This window comes from Protopterus annectens, chromosome 17.part0, assembly GCF_019279795.1.
Source record: "Protopterus annectens isolate FY-2018-M chromosome 17.part0, PAN1.0, whole genome shotgun sequence".
Taxonomy (NCBI): domain Eukaryota; kingdom Metazoa; phylum Chordata; order Ceratodontiformes; family Protopteridae; genus Protopterus; species Protopterus annectens.
This window is the reverse complement of record NC_056751.1, coordinates 128647451-128672310: the sequence shown is the minus strand read 5'-3', so window position 1 is coordinate 128672310 and position 24860 is coordinate 128647451. Positions and strand designations below refer to the sequence as shown.

At 43.5% G+C, this 24860-nt stretch overlaps 1 protein-coding gene across 1 annotated transcript in view; it reads left to right on the top strand.

Annotated features, from left to right (window-relative positions):
• Positions 1-24860, top strand: part of YTHDC2 (YTH domain containing 2) — a 1963388-nt gene that overhangs the window by 846522 nt on the left and 1092006 nt on the right. Inside the window, exon 13 of the mRNA XM_044059160.1 lies at positions 12504-12639. Within this exon, the coding sequence (XP_043915095.1) occupies positions 12504-12639 (136 nt within the window). The remainder of the gene's footprint in view (positions 1-12503; positions 12640-24860) is intronic.

The window sequence follows — 24860 nt, the reverse complement described above, 5'->3', positions numbered from 1 at the left end:
GAATTCATAGAAGTGAGACATTTTTCTTCCACACGTCTTGATGAGCTTGAGAGATCACACATCTGCGGATCCAATTTTACAAAGGCTCAACCACTGTATCAGTCAAGAATTGTCGTCAAAGCATTCTAGTTTACCTCAAGAAGTGCAACCTTATTTTCCATACAGAGATGAGATTTTGTCTGACAAAGGTATCATTATGAAAGGTCCAAAAGTAATTGTTCCAAAGTCCTTGCAACCAAAGTACATTACTATCTTGCATCATGGTCACCCAGGAACCAAATCTACCAAAAGAAGGGCAAGAGGACTAGTATTTTGGCTTTCTGTGTCACAAGAGATTGAGAGAGCACTTTCATCTTGTTCAGTGTGTAATAGTACAAAGCCACATCAACAGAAGGAACCACTTCAGCATAACCAGATTCCGGAACTACCTTGGTCGACAGTAGCCACGGACATCTTCGAGTGGAATGGTCAACATTATTTGGTGTTGATAGACTCTTACTCTAGTTGCTTCAAGATTGACCTGCTTCATAATCTAACATCCAGTACTGTCATTAATAAGACGAAGCATCATTTTTCATACATGGTAGTCCACACAAAGTTATTTCTGACAATGGCACACAGTTTAAAAGCCAACAGTTGAAAAGATTTGCTGAAGAATGAAACTTCACTCATGTCGCACATAGTCCAGAGTACCTGCAGTCAAATGGTGTGGCAGAACTTGCAGTTCAAAGTGCAAAGCAGTTAATAAAGAAGTCAAAATGAGAAAATAGTGATGTTTTCCTGAATCTCTTTAATCTCAGATATATTCCTCATGATAAACATCTTGGTTCATGTGCTTAGAGAACTCTCTTGAGACAAACCAGGACCACATTATCAATCAGTAGTCATTTGCTGGTTCCATGTGTCAAGAACAACAGATCAGTGAGAGCCAGTCTGTTGAAGAAGAGCCTAACCCAGAAGTCCTACTACGATATGAGCAGTAAACCGCTCAATCCATTACGAGAAGGGGAAGTGGCAATGATGAAACGTCCAGAGGTTAAGATCGGATTGGTGTCATGTCTGCACTCTTGTGGGGGGAGAGGCTGGACTCTGCCCTTCTGAGCTGGGAATTTCTGGTTAAAGGCTTATAGTGCATGCATATCTGAACTGCTTCTTACTGAAGTTGGTGCGCCTTGTTTGCTGTGGCATAGACTGGATTCGGGCCTGCTGGATCTAGCTTTGTTTGTGTAACTTGAGCACTAATCCAGACATTCTCTCAAGTATTCAATTGTATTTATTACTGCTTGGTTGTAACTTGATTAAAGTGTAGCTATCATTCTAAGTCTTTTGGATTAAGCACTTGGGCTTCAGACCAGTTGTTTTACATTAGGAAGGTTTGTGGCAAGCACTGTGGTGGCAGGACAGGTAGCTTTCATCCTTCTAAGTTGGGAACTGCTGATTGAGAGCCCAGTGTCCAAGTGTATTAGTTCTGGTTTAAGCACTTGGGCTTCAGGCCAGTTATTTTACATTAAGAAGGTTCGTGGTCTGCACTCTTGTGGGAGAAGAGGCTGGACTCTGCCCTTCTGAGCTGGGAATTTCTGGTTAAAGGTTTATAGTGCCTGAATATTTGAACTGTATCTTACTGAAATTGGTACACCTTGTTTGCTGTAGCATAGACTAGATCCAGGCCTGCTGAATCTAGCTTTGTTTATATGCTTGTTGTTTGTTTGCTTGTTATTTCCTGGAAGCTAATTCCACCTAATATACTGTGCTTCTCAGCTTCTGTGGATCACTAGTGATATCTGCATTGCTTACTGTACTTATTTCCTTGTTTCACTTGAAAGAAAGTTACTGTTTGTCGTTTTTGCATTTAGTTACTTGTAACACATTGCACTCAAGTTACCTGGCACTTGCTCACTAAAGCAATTATATAAGTCAGCACTAAAAATTAAAAGCACTACACCCTCACTCCCCACTGGCCCTTGTTTTCAATTATTAAGGAATTCCAAATATTATTCTAGCATGTCCAAACGTCAGTTGTCAATCTCCTCTCCGGTCCAGCTGGTGAATCTGGGAATCTTGAGGCAATGTTATAACTGCCTCATGTACACAGACAACCCTCTCCTCCTCCCACATAACACAAATACTTGCGAGAGATGCAGCTATTTAGCCAAACTGGAGGCTGAGCTCTCTCAACTCAGGACTGGCAAGACCAGAGAGGAGGAGAAGGCAACTCCACACACCACAAAACCGGCCTCACATAATGCTACCACACCACTGAATCAAACACATAAACACACAAAGACATACTCGGAGGCTCTGAGTAAAAATTTACCTAAACAGCAGAGGCCTCCAAAGCAGTCACCCAAACAACTGCTACCTCAAGACACCCTACAAGCAACACATAAACCACAAAATCAGTGTGCAAAGCAGTCACAGCCCTTAAGGCCAAATACAACACCAAACATACTTGTCATAGGTGACTCCATAGTCAGACACGCTGACGTCCCACTCACCAGGCTGAACAAGGAGAGGGTCACAGTAAGCTGCCTATCGGGCGCTAGAATCCGCCATATAACACAAGCACTCTGGTCACTCCACGGCAAGTACAAATATGACACAGTCATTGTCCATGCTGGTGTGAACGACCTGAGCTACCTCCCTGGACTACATGAAAAGAGACATAGAGGAGCTCTCTGATTATGTAGCCCAGGCAGGTATGACCCTGACCCTGAGCAGTATCCTTCCTTCACCAAGAATGATGCCACAATATAGAGACAAGATGATCAGCTGTAACAATTGGCTTAATGTCTGGTGTCATTCAAAGGGGATCCAGTGTCTGTCTGCCTGGGATGACATGCTTGACAGGCCACGCTGCTTCGCAAGGGACGGCTTGCACCTGTCACCCCTGGGATTCCGGATATTGGCTAAGGCTCTTGCCACCCCCATAGTGCCTTTTTTAGGCAAGGCTCAAATTCTAAACCTACCACCCTAGAAAACAAAAATGGGAAGAAACTGAGGGTAATGCTGCTCAATGCCAGAAATCTAAATCTCAAAATGCACGCACTCGAGGCCCTTCTCAGTATGGAGAACATTGATGTCTGTGCTGTAACTGAAACCTGGTTCAAGGCTCCTGAGAGCACCCCGGCACTATTAGGTTTTACGTCATATCATGCGTTCCGGCCCCACAACCCGGACCACACCACAAAAGGAGGGGGTCTATCCATATTCATAAAGGATACCCACACCTCCAGGTTGGTGGCAACGCAAGAAGCTTCGGAAACCATCCAGGTGCAACTAACCTTAGGCAAAACTGCTCTACAAATTGTAGCATGCTACAGGCCACCCTCTCAAACTCAGGAACCCCACACAGCCTTCCTGAAGACACTGGAGGGTATAAATGTATCTCCAAACACCATCATATTGGGTGACTTCAACTACCCGAATATAGACTGGGAACATTACTCAAGCCCTAACTTTCTAGCCTAACGGTTCCTGGAGTTCATAAATTCAAATGCCATGGAACAGCTAGTCACTGTTCCCACGAGAGGAGAAAATATACTAGATCTCATTATCACAAACATGGGGACAAAATGCTCCACACCAGAAGTATATCCCTCATTGGTGAGATCTGATCATAAACTAATCTCACTGGAAATCCACATCCCGCCCCCACCCCAAACAAAAAAGACCACAGTGAAGAACTTCTCTAAAGCAAACTTCACACTACTCAAGACTGGTGTGGTATCCTTCAAGGCCCCTGAGCCAGTGGAAACTACAACCCAAGCTGCGGAAGCCCTTACAAATGCCTTCTATGAACACCTCCAGGACTGCATGGATCAGGCAATCCCAAATAAAACCAAGACTATTTCCACAAAGGGCAAACGTCCAGTCTGGTGGACCCCAGCCATTAACAAACTTTACAATAATAGGAGAAAGCTATTACATGATAGAACAAATTCCATAAAAGGGAAGTCACCCCTGATCATTATTAGTAAAAAAAAATACGAGCACTCATAAAATCAACTAAGGCCAATTTTGAGAGAAAAATTGCCATGGATTCAAAGGACAATCATAAGGCCTTTTCAGCTATGTTAGGAACCTGGGTGGAAACTCCCAGATATGCTCAGAATTAGTCCAAAATGATACAAAAATCACTGAACCCCCACAGACATTGCCAACATACTGGCAGACAGGTTCAGTGCAAACTTAACCCCCCTCTCCCCCCCTAAAGGAGAGAGAACTATCCCAGCGGAGTGTAGCCTCCCAGACATCTCAAATGCGCAGGTGAAAGCTGCTCTCTCTAAAGCTAAAAACACAGCATCAATGGGACCGGATGGTGTCCCCGGCTGTGTGCTACACGAGCTAAATGAGGAATTAAACCCGCACATAGGGCAGCTGTTTAATCTCAGCCTTACCACAGGATACCTGCCCAAGGAGTGGCGTACGGCAACTGTGGTCCCACTCCACAAAGGCGGTGCCTCTACGGACCCTGGTAATTACCGCCCCATAAGCTTAACAAGTCTAGTCTGCAAAGCTATGGAGAGGATCATAATGGAGCTCATAAACAAAGATATAGGGGACTTGCAGACATTGGACCCGACCCAGTTTGGCTTCAAGGGCAGATCATGCCTTTTGAACTTGGTCGACTTATTCGAAACAGTCACCAAGGCCATTGATGAGGGAAAGGCAGTCCATACAGCCTACCTTGACCTTGCAAAGGCTTTCGACACAATACCCCACTCGGGTATTGTAGAAAAACTTACCAGCTTAAATGTAAACCCATATGTCACAAGATGGGTTGCAAACTGGCTTAAGGACAGAACCCACAGGGTTAGAGTTGCTGGTGCTATGTCAGACTCCAAGCCGGTCACAAATGGTGTCCCACAGGGCTCGGTCCTTGGCCCCTATTGTTCGGCATCTACTTCTCAGAAGTACAGTCCAACATGGGAGGACTTTGGCTGACAAAGTTTGCAGACGACTGCAAACTGGGCGCCATAGTGGAAAGTGCATCGGACACGGATATCCTTCAGAAGGGACTCACGGAAACAGATAGCTGGTGCCAGAGCCATGGCCTGAAGTTAAACGCCAAAAAATGTATAGTCATACCCTTCGGGAAAAACAAGGTAACCCCAAGCTACCATATAGGTGGCAATCCACTAAGCACAGAAGAGGTTATCAGGGACCTGGGGACCCAGGTTGACAGTGGCCTTTCTTTTGACACTCACGTTGCTAAAGTGGTTAGAAAGACCTTCTACATTGCCCACCTGATCATGAAGGGATTCACATCCAGATCTAGTGAGGTCATTGTTCCCCTGTACTCTTCACTTTTCAGACCAATGATCGAGTACAATGCCCCATTCGGGATGTATCTCACCCGACATCTGCAGCAATTGGAGAGACCCCAAAAGTTCCTCACCAAAAGGATAAAGGGACTCCAAAATCTGTCATATGCTGCCAGATTGAAGAAACTCCAGCTCTATTCAGTCGCATACCGTCTGCTCAGAGGTGACATGTGCCTGACATACAAGGCCATGTCCAACCCGGAATTAATGGACATGCTCCACCTCAAAAAATCCAAATCCACCAAAACCACTAGAGCAAGCGACTTAAACCTTAGCACGGATATAAATAGGATGTGCTGGAGGGATAGATTTATCACTCAGAGACTCCCTATGCTGTGGAATAAAATCCTGGTCCATGTGAGGCAGAGCACCTCGCTGGCTCTGTTCAAGAGAAATCTTGACCTGTGGATGGGAGATCGTAGGTTTACCCCGGGAATCATCTCTGTGTCACTGCTGGACAGAGGCACAACAAACTAATGGCACAGTATTTTTTCATATAAGGGGTGGCGTAAGCCACAAAACTTTGGGCTAGGCTTATAAATGCCTTAGGGCAGATAGCCTAGTATAAACCTATGAACCTATGAAGAATATTGGTCCAGAGCCGAGATCGTACATTATAGAATCAGAAGGAGCAAGGCCTTCCTAAGAGGTACTATTTTACTTAGACCACCTTATAGAGATTCTACTCCTCCATGAGATTTGAATCTTCTGCTGCAGGCCTTAATCCATTCCCCCTTTGAGCACTAAAATCTGAACCCCTGTGACTAGCACTTGCTCTAGAACCTGCTGGAAAGCACTAGGAAGCCTGAAACTGATACAAGCACTCAGCTGTCCTTGTCAATAAGGAGAAATTAATCATAGGCACTAAACAGCCTACAATTGCAAAGTATCTTGCAAAGATAAGGGAAAACAGCTCTTAAACCTTACAAAAAAGCACCTAAACAGGCATGTCCAAGGGTCAGCTTCCGGTCATTTCTCCTGTCCACCTGGTGAATATGGGCATACTGGGGCAATGCGGCAACTGCCTCATGTACACAGACAATCCTCTCCTCCTACCACCCAACACTACAACCTGCGAGAGATGCACTTACATAGCCAAACTGGAAGGAAAGCTCTCTCCAGTCAAGTCTATGCTAGACAGTCAAGAGGAGAAGGCTAACACCTGCATTACACCTCTAGCAACTCATAGCCCTTAAAAACCCACGCCATCAACTCCCACACATAGCAACACTAAACCCACATATGCGGAGGCCCTTAACATTAACCTGCCCAAGCAACAAGGACCTCCGAAGCTGAAACGCAAACAAACACCAGTCACAACCAAAGTGATACATAGCTCACAACACCAGTGTGCCACCCAACAACAGTCCCTAAGGCAAGACAATGTACCCAACACTTTAGTCATAGGTGACTCTATAGTCAGGCACACTAATGTCCCACTCACCAGGCTGAACAAGGAGAAAATTACAGTCAGCTGCCTGTCGGATGCCAGGATCCGCATGCACTCAAGTCACTTCACAACAAGTACAAATACGACTCTGTCATTGTCCATGCTTGAGTAAATGACTTGAGATGTACCTCCCTGGACTACATGAAAAGAGACATGGAAGAGTTCTTGGATCATGTGACCCAGGCAGGTATGACCCTAGCCCTGAGTAGCATCCTGCCTTTGCCCAGAATGATACCACAGTATAAGGACAAAATGATTGACTTCAACAATTGGCTAAGCTTCTGGTGTCTTTCAAAGGAGATCCAGTATTTGTCTGCCTGGGAAGACATGATAGACAAACCACAATGCTTTGCCAGAGATGGTCTGCACCTGTCACCCCTGGGATTCAGGTTACTGGCTAAAGCTCTTGCCATCCCTATAGTGCCTTTTTTAGGCAAGGTTCAAAGGATAAAACCACCACAGTAACAGATACAAGCATGCAAAATCTGAAGGTAATGCTACTCAATGCTAGAAGTCTAAACCTCAAAATGCATTCTCTTGAGGCACTCCTAAAAATGGAGAAAATTGATATTTGTGCAGTGACTGAGACCTGGTTCAAGGCTCCAGAGAGCACCCCTGCAATACCAGGCTACAATTCTTACCACACTTTTCGGCCACAAAACCAAGACCGAAACACTAAAGGTGGAGGAGTGTCCATTGTCACCAAGGATATTCACACCTCCAGGCTAGCTGCCCAATACAATGCATCTGAAATTCTCCAGGTGCAACTAACACTAGGTAAGACTGCAGTCCAAATTTTAGCTTGCTACAGATCCCCCACCATACCCCAAGATTCTCACTACACCTTCCTAAACATACTGGAAAATATTAAGATACAACTAAAAACCCTAATACTGGGTGATTTCAACTACCCTGCCATTAATTGGGAAAACTACTCGGGTACCAACTCCTTTTCCCAATGGTTCTTGGAATTCATAAATTCCAATGCCCTGGATCAACTAATCCATTGTCTCACCAGGGGCTCCAATATCCTAGACCTGGTCATTACCAACATGGGAGATAGATGCTCCACACCAGTGGTCACCCCCTCATTGGTCAGGTCTGACCATAAGCAAATCACCCTTGACATCCACATCCCACCCCCACCCCCAGTAAGGAAACCTCCTTAAAAAACTTCTCCAAAGCCAACTTCATGCTACTCAAGTCAGAAGTGACAAACTTCACAACACCCATGCAGATGGGATCTGGAAGTTCGACTGCAGAATCCTACACTAAGGCACTGTACGAGCACATCCACTCGTGCATGAATCGTGCCATCCCAAATAGAACCAAGATGCTCTTCTCCAAAAAAAGGAAGCCAATCTGGTGGTCCCTTGCTATAAACAAACTATACAACAGAAGGAAGAAACTGTTGCAGAAAAAAGGAAAATCCCAGGATGCAAAAAACTCCCTCACCAGCCTCAGTAAGAAGCTGAGATCCCTCATAAAATCCTCAAAAGCTAGTTACGAAAATAAAATTGCCAAAGATTCCAAAGACAACCACAAGGCATTCTATAGTTATGTTAATAATCTAAATGGCAATGCTCAGATCTGCTCTGAGCTACAACAGAATGGCATTAAATATGATCCCAAGGATAATGCCAATATCCTGGAAGATCGATTTAGTGCCAACTTCACTCCCCTCTCACCCCCGAAAGGGCCCATCTCAATACCAAAAGATTGCCAAATTCCGATAATCACAGTCACACAGGTAGAAACAGCACTCTCCAAAGCTAAGAATACAGCATCCATGAGACCAGATGACATCCCAGGCTGTGTACTACATGAACTACAAAATTAACTGGCACCCCACCTAAGTGTCATGTTTAATCATAGCCTCACCTCAGGCTTCGTGCCCACTGAGTGGTGCACAGCTGCAGTTATCCCGCTCCACAAGGGAGGATCCGTCTTGGATCCCGGGAACTACCGTCCCATCGGTCTGACCAGCCTGATCTGCAAGGGCATGGAACGCATTATCTTGGAACTTATAAACAAAGGCATTGGCAACCTTCAAACACTGGACCCCATGCAGTTTGGGTTTGTGAAGGGCCGATCTTGTCTCCTGAATCTGATTGACTTTTTTGAATCACTCTCCAGGGCTGTGGATGAGGGTAAGGCGGTCCACACAGCCTATCTGGACCTCGCCAAGGCCATCAACACCATCCCCCACTCTGGAATCATAGATAAACTTAAGAAGCTGGGCATAAATCCCTACGTCACTAGATGGGTTGCCAACTGGCTTACTGACAGAACCCAGACTGTAAAAGTAGCTGACTCCAAATCCAGCTCAAGTCAAGTGACAAGTGGAGTACCTCAGGGTTCAGTCTTGGGACCACTCTTGTTTGGCATCTATTTCTCTGAAGTACAGGCCAACACTAAGGGACTCTGGCTAACAAAGTTTGCAGATGACTGCAAACTGGGAGCCATTATTGAATCCCCAAATGATGTGGATATTCTACAAAAGGTCCTAACAGAAACAGATGCCTGGTGCCAGAGCCATCGGCTCAAGCTTAATGCCAAGAAATGTATTGTTATCCCCTTAGGAAAAAAACATGTACCCATGAACTACCACATAGGTGGCAGGACACTAAACATCGAAAGTGTGATGAGAGACTTAGGGACACAAGTGGACAGTGGTCTCACTTTCGATAACCACATCGCCACAACTTCAGGAAATCCTTCTATGTGGCACACCTCATCACTAAGGGCTTTTCATCCAGAAAAAAGGAGGTCATTGTCCCACTGTACTCATCCCTCATTAGACCCATTATAGAGTATAATGCCCTATTTGGTATGTACCTCACAATACATCTGCATCAGCTGGAAAGGCCACAGAAATACCTCACTAAAAGAATCACAGGCCTAAAGCAGATGCCATATGCTGACAGTCAAAAAAAACTCCAGCTATACTCTGTGGCATATCGTCTACTCAGAGGCGATCTCTCCTTAACATACAAGGCCATGTCAAACCCTGAGCTGTTGGACATTCTCCACTTAAAGAAATCCCAATCCCTCAGAGCCACATGCTCCAGGGATCTAAACCTTATCACAATGAACAAAACATGCTGGAGGGATAGGTTCCTGACCCAGAGACTCCCCATACTCTGGAATAGACTGTGCCCATGCATGTCAAGCAGAGCGCCTCATTGGCCCTCTTCAAAAGGAACCTTGATGATTGGATGGGAGATAGGAAATTCACCCCGGGGATCATGTTAATTGCCCTGCTAGACAGGGGCCCAGTGAAGTGAATATTGTGGGAAAAAATTTCCAGGGAATTTTTATGGCTAGGCTTGCATAGGCCTTAAGGCCGATAGCCTAGTACCAACCTATGAACCTATAAAAATTTGATCTTAAATTTTGACTTAGATAATATTTCTAATGGCTATTACCTATGCCAGAAGAATTTCAGCACTTCAAGTGATATCCTCTAAACCGCCTTACTTGATTTTCCATAAGGATAGGGTGACATTAAGAACCAATCCTTCCTTCCTAAGGTGGTGTCAGAATTCAATATCAGTCTATTAACTTGCTTGTTTTCTTTCCAAGTTTTGAAAACAGTGGTGAATATATGTTACACTTGCTGAATATACATAGACAGTTGTGTTTCTGCTTGCACAGAAAAAAAGAAATTGGAAAGTCTGATCAGATATTTATATCCTTTGCAGTTAACAAACTAGGCAAATCTGTTAAAAGCTAACATTGGCAAGATGGATTATGCATATCCTTTGTCTATAATACATTGGGCATTTCATTATCAAAACCTGTCTACTAGATATATGCAACCTCATCAGTATTTCTCTCCAGTCATTCCATTGATGACATATGTGCAGCTGCTACTTGGACTAATCCTCATACTTGTATTACTCATTGCAGATTGGATTTGGTCTTTAGGGAAGAGTGCCATTTGGTTCAACTGTGCTGAGAAACATCCTTCGTTAGAGTCAATCCAGCAATTTCAGGTAGCTGTGGGGACTCTGTCCCAGTGGTTTAAGAATGAATGAAAATTGACATCATCAGATCAAGAAGTTATGTACTTAACTGTAATGTTCCATCTGTGTTGTCCATTTTTATTCAGCTGCCGCCCACCAACCTTTGTTATCTTTGTGTTTTAAAGACATCACAGTGTCTTGTATTGAGCTCCATTTATTGTTTTCCTTTGTCAGGAACATTATTCTAATATTTCTTACTTATGTCATGTAGCAAACAAGATCTGAGGTATGTTAGGAGTTGGGGCATTATGGGTAGGGAGGAGCTCAAGAGTTTCATTTGGCCACAAGCTGTAGTAATGGCCAAGGTGGATCCGAGGTTCAGATTTGAACCTAATGGTTGAGGAAGAATGAAAATGGACAACACAGATGGAACTTTATGGAAGGTACTTAACTTCTGTTTTCCTTCTATTCAATCCCACAATGTAATGAGGTAATTAGAGGAAGTCATACTTTGTTGGAATGCAATGTCTGCCACTAAATAAAATTGCTGTTTAGCTGTTTGTCTGTACCACTAACTTCAGAGAGCTATTATATGCAGTAAATCTATAAAGTGTTCAAGTCCTAGATTTAGCACGTGTTTCTTTGCAACAGGCTTGACTGGCATAGTTAACCTGTGTTAGGGGTACTGGAGGAGCTGGCAGTAGTGCGTGGGAGTGAGTGGCTACAAATGTCTTTCCCATCCTTGGGGGATGAAGACTGCATGATCCAGTGTTTTACTGTCATCCAGTGGAGATTGGATGTCAGGTTAAGCTTTGCTGGTAGCACCAAGGCCAAATGTTTACATGCTGCCTAGGAAGAATGTATCTGTCTATATCAGAGCTGGACATGTGCATTTGTTCTTGTATGTCAGGAAACCGGTATGAATGTAGCCCCTGTGATGGGGGGATAGGTATTTATATAAAAATATCCTAGTTCACTGATGGCAAGGATATTTTTTTCAATTTGGAAAAAAATTGGATTCACTCATCAGCATTATTGGCCTTGGTGGGAGTACACTAGACTCCTTTTTATCTGGGCTCCTCTTTAACCAGCCATCAAATTTCTGCCGTAGCCCTTGCAAAAGAAAACAGAGAAGAACATTTCCACCTCCTCTGGGCAAAATAATGACAGGCATTTGAGATTTAGACTTCATATTCATTAGAAAAATGCGTACTAACACCAATCCTGTTATTCTGGCTGATTTATAACCTATAAATGCTATTTTGTATGCTTTTTCTGATTAACCAGACATTCATTTTTCCAGCCTAAAGTCCAATCCCAGCAAAACCGAATAAGATGGGGAGTCTACTGTATATGTGGTTTGTCTGATTGTTAGGTTGCTAGGTAGTGATGTCCTTTGTTTTGTGCTGTAGAAGTTTAGATCATGGCAGTGCTGAAGCAAGGTGGGGGGCAAACATTTCCTAGCTGATTTGATGGTAACCTGCCTAGGTGATTGGCATGGGACTGATTTTTAGGCAGATGCAAGGGAAAACTTTACATATATAAAAAAAAAAAACATGGTCTTCTGTCAGATTTCATCTCAGTAAGTTATAACAAGCCATCTGAAATTTAATACATTCTCCTGTGGTAAGGTATAGCTCTAGTGTATCATTTTACCTGACCATTCATATATCTGCCTTTGTTGATTTAATGTACTTTTTATGTTAAATACATAAAAGTACACTGAAATTGTACTATGTATTTTTATTTATCTTTTTTCAGACTGAAAAAGATGCAAGTTCTCTTGAACCCTGGCTGATAAAAGAAATGGATGCCTGTCTGTCAGACATTTGGTTGCAGATGGACGTGGAGGCCTTTGCTCAGTTATTTCATCTGATTTCAAGTGAAAATGTTAGTGGTAAGTGCATCATCCTTTATCTTCATTTGATATTGATGTGTGCTATTCCATGACAGCTGTTAAAAGGCACTTTGAATAGCATTCCCTACTGTGCAAGCGAGAAAAGGTGTAAGATTTTTTTTAGCCGTCCTGATCCATCACATTTAACAGTGAGACAGTCAATCATTTTTTGTTCATTTGTTTTTGTAAAGCTAGATGTCCTTCCATATCACTGTTGCAGTATACATTACAGTTGGGATTCTCTGCCTAGGACAGTCCATTGTCTGTCCAGTGTACAGTGCCTTAGGTTGCGTTAAGATACGTCTTTTGTCACAAGTATGCTCCTCGTGTAGCTTAGGGCATGAAGGTGATGTCCGGACATACCATCCGCAGAACAACTTTGCTGCCAGTCCGAACGCCATCTCTTGATCTTTGTTCTGAATGCCTACATTCCATTGCTGGTTTCCAAGCTGTTCCAGTTAATTGCCCCATTGGGGTTTCTTTCTCATTTGTCTTTTTTTTTGGTTGCTTGTGGGGTTTCATGTCATTCAGGAAGGGTAAATGGTGGTTTGGGAGACGGATACGCCATAAAGACAGTCAGGAACAGTGTTTGTTTGACCTTGGTGCCACGCATAACTGTATGTCCTGTTCCATCTGTCAGGCTTTTGTGCCAGAAACACTGCATAGTGGCTTTCTTCTTTGGCGCTGTATCTAGAGAATCAGCAACTTAAACTTCTCACTAAAGATACTGTTGAGGGAACTTCCTGCCCAGAGGGACAGCCATCAAGGAAGAAGAAGGCTAAGCAGCCTAGGCAACACCACAGTGATGTTTGTAAACAAACGGGGGAACAAGATCTTATTTTCTTTGTTTGTTTGCACTCCTATTATGGGAAATTGCTCTCAAGTATCAAGTGACTCTTCAAGCAGTTTACGTTTCCTCAGGTCAAAACACTGTGGCAGACACTCTTAGCAGGTCCTTAACTCAACCCTATGAATGGATGCTTCACAGGGATGTATTTCTGGACATTGTCCACCAGTGGAGTACTCCTCAAGTAGACCTTTTTGCTTCCCTCTGAACAGACAACTTCTGCATTTAGCCAAGGGCAGTCATCACACGTTACCTCACAGGGTGGACCTACTCACACAAGGCAAGGGATCTCTCTTCCGTCCCTACCTGTCCACTCTGCAACTGACCCTGTGGGTGATAGGATTTTGATTCCACATAGGCACCTTTTTTCTAGGGACGTGCTTAGGGTCCTGCAGGAGACCAGAAAACAAAGTACTAGGAAATCCTACTTATCGAAAAAGACCAAGTTTTCTGTTTGGTGTCTCTCTTGTCACCTGGATCCACTTTATGTGGATGTTCCTTTGGCTCTTTTTTTATTTGTATGAATTGCTCTGTGCTAGTTTGGCCTGTTCTTCTATTAAGGCCCACTTATCAGCTATCTCTGCTTGTCTGCTTTAATCTCCTCCTCCTTTAGCTTCTAGATTTGACACTGAGCAATTCCTTAAAGGCGCCCTTCATATCAGGCCTCCCAGAAAGCCTATTCCACCACTCTGAATCTTAATTTTGTTTTTGGAAAAATTGACTTGGGCTCCTTTTGTGCCTGCTGCTTCAGTTTCTTTGTAATATTGTTCTTGGAAGACTGTTCTTTTGTTGGCCATTGTGCACTAATCTTTTTTTTATGCCCAAAGTGGTTAAAGAGTTGTCCTGTACTCAGCCTATTAATTTGCCTGTTTTTTCCCTGCTCCATAATCTGCTAGTGAGAAGTTGCTACACATGTTGGATGTGCACAGACAATTCAGATTTTATTGGGATAAGACTAAGACTATTAGGAAATCTGATAAGCTTTTTGTTAAACTTTTATCCCAGGTCCTTGGGATTAGCTGTATCCAGACAGACTATTTTTCTTGGATGTCAAAAGCTATTTTTGTTGTTCTTTTCATGGTAAGAGCCTTTCTTATTCTGTAAAAGCTCATTCTACTTACGCTGTGGCTTTTTTTTGGTGCTTTTTTCAAGGATTTAGATACTGACTCAATTCTTGAGGCAGCTACCTGGACTTCTCTGTGTACTTTTACCAAGCAGTACAAATTGGATGGAATCTCCATAGCTAGAGCCAGTTTTGCTAGACCCATCCTTTATGGCTTCTTAGAGGGCTCTGCTAGTCCTTCCTCCTCCCAAGTTCCTTCTTGAGCTTTGGCACTCTCCCAATTGTAATGACAACTGCTACAGTGATATGGAAGGACATAGTACAGATGTGTAAAAGCTTACCATAACAGTGGATGTACTTCCCTTCACTGCTGCAGTATTCTCTCCTACCCTTCTCCCCTGGTTAATTTTTCTTCTTGCTGTACTGGTTACCTCTTGTTTTTTCTTGGACTGGTGTTCCTAGTGGGGCATTTAGTTATAAGGATGGTACATCCGGACCTCACCTTTATGTCCTACACTATGTGAAGAGCATACATGTGAAGTACTGCATACCTTAAAGCAACCTAAGTCTTTGGTATACTGGCTGGACATCTGGTTGCCCTAGACAGAGAATCCCAATTGTAATGAATACTGCAACATTGAAGGGAAGGACATCGACTGTTACGGTACGATTTTACACAACTGTACTGTATTTGTAAGCAGAATAAATATTCTTCTGTAAAATTAAGGAATTTTTTTTTATTACTCTGGAGGCCTCTGCATTGGGTAATCTGTTAGGATGTTTTCTGACTTTTCCCACTTTGACAGATTTTGAAGTTTTTCACTCCTTCTCATGAAGAATAAATAAGCACCTTTTGCCAGAGTGTATAGACTCATTACACATTTTATTTTGTTCTCCTTATTTTTATGTCAGTCTAACATTCTGTGGAAAAGATCCTGAAAATGTAAGTGTTTATGCATTCAGCATGCAAGTGTTCCTGCATTCAGAGTATAAGGCATTGTCCTCATTATGCAGTCTGTACTGCATGTCAGGCAAGCATGATGTGAAGTATTGCTGTAAGTGACAGGACTTTAACACTTCCCACCCACAGTAGACCATATTCTAAGACCTACCTTAGCTGCTAGTTTTGACAGCAGTAGAGGTTGCCTAATGTAGAGACTTAAAGAAGGTCTTTTGTGAGATCACAGGCTGGTGCTAGACCATTATGATTGAGCAAGGAAGTTGGAACCTGGTCACTGGTCACACTGTCCTCCTGCTGTGTCTTCTCTTGAGGTAATATTGAACTCCTGAAAGGCAAGCTCCTTCTCTGCTGTTGAAGTGTAGAACTTATACTCCTCATTATGATTTAACAATGACTGTGAGTGGTATGCCTCATCTCTTACCTTTGGGAGCATGCATCCAGGAATGGCTGCCTACATTCAGGGATCCAGAGAATAAACATTACATAGCCAATTTCCATGGCCACGTCTTATAAGTCCACTGTTTTTCAGTTGTGTTCATGCTCACCGTTTGAAACATTTTATGCGTAGACTACTTCTCCCAGAGTCTTGAGGCCCACCCGTTTAGGTGAAGAAACATCTGTAAATTCTTTTTTTGCTGTTTGAGGTCAGACGATAACCTACACATCAGACACAAGTACCAGTTTATTTGAGAACGTTAAAGAATTCAGTATGCTGAAAATTTAGATCATTGAAGGGGATTTTCCCTGATGTAAATTGCTTTGAATTTGATCCTGACTGGGGTTTCATTAAGTTTGATTGGAAGCAGACATTTAAAAGTATGCTCCAAAAATTATGTGTAGCACAGAGCTTTTACAACAAATTTGTAAATGTAGCAAGCAAGATATTAAACTTGTGTCTAGTATCATTTGATCTCAGGGTGAAAATATGATGCAGAATGTTAGGGAGAGGATGCAGAGCTACCTACAAACACTTTAAATTTAGTAATTATATATGGCTTTCATGTGTCTGATTTACTTTTTGTCTGTTTCACAAATGAAATGCAGTACACACAAGTTAGAGTTATGGGAAGTTTTGTTTTTAGAGGTTTCTCTTACAAGGGTTTTGCAGGTCTTGTACTCTGCAGAATGAGTCAAGTCTTTTAACTGCATCTAGTATTCCAGCTGGGATAAGAAACCAGTTATTTTAGAAAATTGTCCTTTGGCTGTATGTGTTTCTGTGATATAATGTACTTGAGCACAATTCAGTCATTTAGGACTTGCACGATGCTGGCTGGATGAGCAGCATCATTTTGATTAGAGCTCTTATAGCGTGAAAACTGAGAAACTATTGAATAAGCCAGTCAAATCTGTCAGTCTTGGTGACATTAGCTACTTGATAGTGAGTTAATTTCAGTTAGGCAGCAAAGAAGACATTTGGAAAAGGAGATTTTTTGAAAAGGGGAAGAATGATCAGAAAACGAGGAGAAGGAAAAAAAAACTGAGTGGGAGGTACCTTGCAGCAAATACAGGAGATGACATTGGAGAGAAAAACAAAAGCTCTCAGAAGTGTTTAAAGTATGTGTGGCAGTGGAAGAATATAAAGTCATATGATAAAAGGTTGTAAAAAAACTTCAAATTCATATGAGCTGATAAAACTGCAGAAATAGACTAAAATGAAATAGACCGTTTAAACAGGAGACTTAGCAAGATAAAATGCTTCAAAAAATAGAAGACAGACCATCAAGAGAAAACCTGAAATGTTTTGCTATACCAGAAACAAACAGAACAACTGGACTGTGTTAACTTTATAAACATATAAATAAATAACTGGATTGATATACTGTAACAGTTGTTAACTGAGTGGGCACAATGTATGTATTGCCCAAATATAGACCATCAGAAAGCAACCACCACCTATTTTAGGTAAGATGCAAACATACCAGCAAAAAGAGCTAGTCCTGACAGAATTGTGATAGAGGGGGAAATTATTAAAAACTGGGGATATCAGAGTGTTTGTGGAAAGTGTATATTTGCTGTACACTAGGGAAATGAATAGCAAGTTTATCCAAGTAATCCGATAATGTTGATAGGCAGGTGTTAGAGTTGTGTTACTATATCTAGCCTTCTTCAGAATTTGTTTCCTGGAAGATTGTAAGATAGTTTTTGGAAGTAGGACAATCTGTGGAATAACATTAAAAAATTAAAAAATAAATTAAAAACTCAACAAAGCGTCAGCAAGTGTGATGAATGGGACTCTGTTGTACAATCTTCTGTGAGTTAGAATGCCAGGAAAGCGACTTTGTCAAGTTGAAGTTTAATACTGTTTATTATCTAAGCAGTGTACATATACAAAACCATCCCTCAGACCAAGTAGAACAGTGATTCAAACCAAATCAGTTCAGTGTAAAATGTGCATTAATTTGCCAAAAAAAATCTCATTTATCCAAAACCTGAAGTACTGTAGATGTAAAACAGATACATTTATTAAAGGAACATTGTTTCATTAGTGAAACAGCACAATTACAAGAATAGTAGTGCACTGTGTAATAAAATATCAAGCACCAAAAGAGCTTCTAATCAAACCAGTTGCAAAACATTGTTAGTCAATTAAGCAACATAGTTGCTCAAAGTAAAAATCAGCATAACGCAAAAACTGTGACTCATTTGAATGAACTTTACAAGCAAAAACATTTAGGTTTATAAATTAAATATAAATGACAGCATTGTCTTGACAGCAACATCTTCTAGTGAAGCAGTGAAAAAAATTCAAATAGAAAAAAATAAAGCAGGATTTAAAATGGACTTCAAATCAAAGAACAGCCTAGAAGTAACCATGGCCATACAGTTTTACCATAATCAGTCTGTCCAAACCTAAAAACGAGATGACAAATGGCTGTAGATCTTTCAGTTTACATCTCCCTGTTTTGCTTCACCCAAAATTGCTCACTTGTCTAGCTTTGTAAAGCACTTACATAGCTGCTGTTTCCAAGGCAAAATGACAGAAAATTGAATGCCAGTCGTGGCAATTGCATTGTACAGTTCAGACTAGTTTTTACCACCAGTCTTACTTAACAGCTACTACTTCTTAGGGTCATAAAAATAAAACCAGCAAATTACATGTCAGCCGATGAAATTCCACAGTACTTTCAGAACACACACTGTGAGGAAAAAACAAGGCAAATCTAAAATGAAGCTGAGATCAAGTTGTAGATAGATCCATGGTCTGGCAGCTACCTACTGCCATTGCTGAGAATAGCACTACATAATGTCATTTGTGATACAGTGAAACCTTTTCCATTGTTTCCAAGGGAAACACGCGAGTGAAAGCAAAAAGCCCACTAGTTATCCATAAAAATGAGGATCTGACACTTGAACCAAATACCAGTGTCAGGAGATTGCTGCTGGGCTTCTTCCACATCACTGCTAAGTGAATTTAGTGAATAGTTAGAAGTATAAACCAGTAATCCCACTAGATGTACCTTAGACACGGAGCTGTAGTTTTGCAAGAAGTGTGTGAAAAAGGTTAAAAGTTTGACTCTAGTTAAACTAGTGGAAGAATTGCAAAGCATAATTCTCACCATGTATTTTCTCTGCTCTACCTATATAACATTATTGTTTGGAAGGACAGGGAATAGTTTGAAGTGACAGTTATACAGCTCTTGTTAATTTTTGTGTAAGCATTTCTTGATGCAAATTGTATGTTTTTGTAGTTGTGCATAGTATGCAATCAAAGGAATTTTAAATGTGAGGTGGAGGAGTTCTGTCATAGACTGCTGTATTTGCTAGTGGTGTTATAATGAGAGAGCATTCTTTCTTGTTTGTAATTTTGCAAGCTTTATACTGTAACAACATAAGAAAAGTTGGAAAGAAACAAGATGTGAGAGTGTTCAATCTCGCCGTTTGTTCTTACACATGTGTTCGGAGCCGATCCTCGGCTCCGAGTCGGCCGCTTAGCAAAGCTCTGTATCGAGAAGAAGCTCGAGACCAACCTATCTCCCACAATTCCCTCTGCCCTTACCTCAGATCTAGTTTGCCGCTGCAACGTTCGCATCGTTTTCGATGAGCTCAGACCAACTGGCAGATAAGATACCCTTTTTTTTCTAGGATTCTTAGAAAACTCTTTAGTATTTCGAATTTGAGATTATTAGTGTGTGTGTGTGTGTGTGTGCGTGAGTCAGGGGTTCCTTAACTTTCTATATATATAGTATATAGATTTTTAGTGAGGTTTCCCTAGGGGCCTACCCCACCCACTAATTCTACTGGATTTGACTGAATCATAATAGCCTTTTTTGATTGCTATTGGCTTTGCTAGAGTTGAATAAACACTAGTATAACCTGTCGGTACCATCCTTAGTGTTTTTGACTGTGACTGCTTTTCAAGTTTGTTCAGGCTTTGACAAAATTATCTGATTTGACTGTTTTTTTGCTTAAATATGTCTGAAAAAGCAAAGTCAGGGTTCAAAAGGTGCCAATGTGGACAGAAAATGTCTGTCACAGATAACCATAGCTCCTGTGTCTACTGTCTTGGCCCTCTCCATCTGCAAGAAGACTGCTCTATTTGTCATTCTTTCAGTGGAAGGGTCATGACAGATAGGCGCAGGAACTGATGGACAGGGGCCTTTTGAAGCCTGCCTTTCAAGAGGCTCTTGATAAATCAGACCAGGCATCTAAATCCTCGAAGGAGTCGAAGACGTCGGAGCCCATGTCATCGGCTCCGAGCTCTTCATTTAAGGTTCGTTCACCGGTTCCACAGACTTCGGGGCAGAGTGTCGAACTCCTGTCTGTCACCGAGCCTCGAGTCTTGGAACCGGTGACGGAGCTTCCACCTCCTGTGCTTTTGAGGTCGGCTCCATCTTCGATTAGTTCGACTCGTTCTTCCAGACCCCTCTCTGACTCAGACGTAGATCGTGTGGTGCAGAAGTTAATGGAGAATACGGCCTTGTCCAAACTCATCTCAGTCTCCTCCCAGTTGGTGTCGTGACTTGAAGGCCTTCCTTTATCTCCATCTGTTCCTCCTCCGAGGCCTATTCAGCCTTCGGAGCCGGGAAAGGCTGATCTGATTATCGTGGAGCCCTCGGTGCCGGAGCTGTCTTTCTCTCGGTCGGCACCGTTCACCTCGACTCCGACGGATCCATTACCGGAATCACGGAGCCGACGATCTATCCTTGGTTCCGGGACCGAGAGTCGAACTGATGTTTCGGTTCCGACTCTCCCTCTCGGTGCCTCGGCATGGATCACTTTGGCTCCGCCCTCTGGGTCGATGCCCTCGGCCCCCGCCTCGGGGATCCCTCCACCTTCTTCCGATCCGGGGGATTCCTCGACTCGGGGCCCGGGGGCCTTCGACCTTATGAGGAAGGTGTTGTCGACTCAGACAACCACTTCAGCAGAGACGGCTTCTCCCTCCCATAAAGGCCCGTTATCCTCTTCTGCACCTACGGCTACTCTAAAGTGTCGAGCACCAGTGTCTCAGCCGCTCCCAGAGGGAGCCCCCTCTTCCTCGGAGGCTTCATCGGATGCCCCCCCCTGGAGGAAGTCCTGAGGAAAAGATTGTGTAAGAGGAGGCACTTGGATTCTCCACAAGAGTCCTTAACATTGGACACTGACTTGGATGAGTCAGTAGGGTCCCCAAAATCACCCTCAGAGGATGTCTCCTTTTCTGACATCCTGGAGATCCTAAAACAGAGAGGTGATTGGCAAGCCCTACCCCCTTCTGAGGATGAGTCAGTCTTGCTGAAGGCATTCGGTGCTCGCCCTTCCTTCTCCTGGGTCACTCCGCCCTTCGATGAGTTGATGGATTTGATTGCTTGAAGGGTGTGGGAGACACCTGACACAGTGGAGCCAGTCCCTAGAAAGCCTAATAAATATATTACGGCCCCTCAAGACAAGGCATACCTCACAAAGGGAGTTCCAATGGACGCTATTGTGGTGGCAGCTGCCACTAAAAAGGAGATGTCTGAATCTTCCTCATCTGTCCATCCGCCTAACAGAGATTCTAGGACTATGGACAGGTATGGGAAGCGCATTTTTAGTTCAGCGACTTTTTCCATGCGATCGCTGAACTATTTGACACATTTCACACGTTTACAGAGGGATCTAGTCAAAGAGTTGGGAGATACCCTCCAGGGTACTACAGATGCTGCTGTCATGGAAAAGGTTACAGCACAGCTCAATACCCTTACATCAATTGTGAACTCGTCCATGAGGCTCATCTCGTATGCAGCCGAAGGATCGAGTAGAGCTGCGGCTTCAGCGATTGCTCTTCGTAGACAATCCTGGATGCGCTTATGCTCCTTTGCGGAAGTCTTCAAGTCTTCCTTTACTAACGCCCCATTTGATGGTGCCACTCTCTTTGGCCCCAAAGTAAAGGACGACCCTTACCCGGTGTGAGCAAGAGGGAAAGACTCTGTCTGCTGTCGGAGTCTGTTTTTCCACCCCATCTAGACCGTACCCCAAAGGGCAACGAGGTGGAAAAATGTGGTTTTGAAAACCCCAGGGTTCTTTCCCAGGCACACAGGGTGATGCCCCGTCCAGAGGCAGGGGGGGGCAGAAGTGGAAGATGTCGCCCTGGTGGCAGAGGGGGTCCGTAAAACCAAGGTGACAGGGATACGCTCCCTGGGAAACCTTTCCAGCACTCCTGAGAGGAGGCCCGACTGTCCTGCTCTGGAGGCAGTCGGGGGTCGCTTAGCTTTATACCCTCAGGCTTGGCAAAGTCTTACCTCAGACAAATGGGTAAAAAGCATTATTACCAGAGGTTACAAAATTCCATTTCTATTTCCCCCGTTACCGCAGAAAAGATTCCCAGATGTACCGCCCCATCTGCGAGAACCTGCAGCTATAGAAATTTCAAAGCTGTTAGAAAAAAAGAGTCATCCAACCAGTCCCGGCGGACCAAAGAGGATTCGGAACTTACTCAAGGTTCTTTTTAGTTCCAAAAGACAGGGGACTGGAGGCCAATTCTGGACCTAAGCAATCTCAATACCTTCGTCAAGAAAGAAAAGTTCCGGATGGTCACGCTTCAATCGATCCTTCCATTCTTACAGAAGGACGACTGGATGTGCTCAATAGATCTCAAGGATGCATACTACCACATCAAAATGGCCAGAGCGTCCAGGGATCACTTGCGCTTCAGGCTGGGAGCCAGTCACTTTCAGTTTCGGGCCCTGCCCTTTGGTCTAACCTCAGCCCCCAGGGTTTTCACCAAATGCATGGCAGTGGTAGCGTCTCACTTGAGACGCCTAGGATTCCAGGTGTTTCCGTATCTGGACGACTGGCTCCTTACTGCCACCACCGAGCGTCGACTGATACAGGCCAGGGATTACACACTCGAACTTTGTGTTCAACTCAGAATTTCCATAAATTTTGAAAAATCTGCATTACAACCGTCACAGCAAATCTCATTCATAGGAGCAGATTTGGATACCCGTTGCTTGATTCTAAGACTTCCCCCAGAAAGAATAGCCTCTCTACAAAATCACATATCTCTACTCCTGTTGTCCAAGAAATCCCCGGCCAAACTGGTTCTAAAAGTTTTGGGTCTCATGTCGGCTTCCCTCATTGCAATACCCTTGGGAAGACTGCACATGAGAGTTCTTCAATGGCTGCTTTTCGCACAATGGTCGTTCCAACAGTTACCTGTGACACACGAAATTCACATCACAAACATCTGCAAGACACACCTATCTTGGTGGCTACAGAATTGCATTCTCACCGGCGGCCGACCGTTTGTGCTATCCACTCCAACAGCTACGGTGACCACGGACGCTTCCCTGATAGGGTGGGGGGGCATCTTTCAGGGACAGACAGTCCAAGGCGAATGGACCAATCTAGAGTACAACCTGCACATCAATGTTCTGGAGATGAGGGGCAGTGTTCCTAGCGTTGCAACACTTTTCTCCCCTTCTACCTCTAGGGACCATTGCAGTTCAAACGGACAACATGTCCGTAGTCTGGTACATAAACAAGCAAGGAGGAACCAAATCTTACCAGTTGTGCAGAGAGGCCATGAGAATTTGGCAATGGGCAGAGTCCACGGGTCGCTTTCTGATAGCAACGCACATCCCGGGGTTATCCAACGTCATAGCGGACAGGTTGAGCAGAGCCGTCCTGTTACCTCACGAGTGGTCCCTCAAACAGACAATAGCGGACATGATATTCCGCAAGTGGGGCCAGCCTTGCTGCGATCTGTTTGCTTCTCCATTGAACGCCAAATGCAGAAGCTACTTCGCCCTATTACCCCCGCCAGGGGAAGTCCCCAGGGACGCTCTGATTCACGATTGGCCCCCGGGTCTCCTGTACGCCTTACCTCCTATACCTCTGATACCAAGATTTCTGCAGAAAGCCAAGAATCTGGAAAGGGCTTTGATTCTCATTGCCCCATTCTGGCCTCGTCAAATTTGGTTTCCCTTTCTTCAAGCACACCAAATACGGGAGCCCTGGATCCTGGACCCGGAGCCAGATCTACTGACCCATTCGTCAGGGGCTCGCCACTCGTCGCTTCTGTCCCTCAGACTAGCAGCTTGGCTGCTCCGCTTCCTTTCTTAGCCAGGTCTGATCTTCTTTCTCCTGCGGTTCAGAATATTCTAGTAGCTTCTCATAAAGCTTCCACTACAAAAATTTACACTAGTAAGTGGAAGCGTTTTGTATACTGGCAACTGCACAACATTTAGATCCCTTAATAGCCCCACTAAACAAAGTTTTAGAGTTTTTATCCATGCTATTTCATCAAGGAGCTTCTCCTGCCACCTTGAGGGTTCAATTGGCTGCTATTTCAAACTTTCATGTAGGAGAAAATGGAGCGCCTATTATGACTCATAGGCTTTGTAAGGCTTTTCTAAAAGGGTCTTTTCATATTAGACCACCAGTCAGGTTTCCTACAGCTCCGTGGAATCTAAACCTCCTGTTATCCCAACTAATGCTACCACCCTTTGAACCAGCCTCGTCCTGTTCTTTAAAGTTCTTGTCATGGAAAACTCTCTTTCTAGTAGCTATCACTTCAGCTAGACGAGTGTCAAAACTTCAAGCTGTTTCCATTAAGCACCCATATTTGATCTTTCACCCTGATAGGGTATCCCTACGCACCAACCCGTCCTTTCTTCCCAAGGTTTGTTCAGTCAACAACATTAATCAGTCCATTGAACTCCCCACATTTTTCAAGAACCATTCCAATAAGCTGGAATATATGTTACACAAGTTGGATGTTCATAGACAACTCAGATTCTACTTAGAACAAAGGATCACAGAAAAGCAGACCAACTTTTTATAGCCTTTGCGGACAGCAGAAAGGGCATGGCAGTGACAAAGCGTACCCTCTCCAAATGGCTATCTGATTGTATTACTTTTGTTTATACTGCTACTGAGCAGAGTTTGCCCAA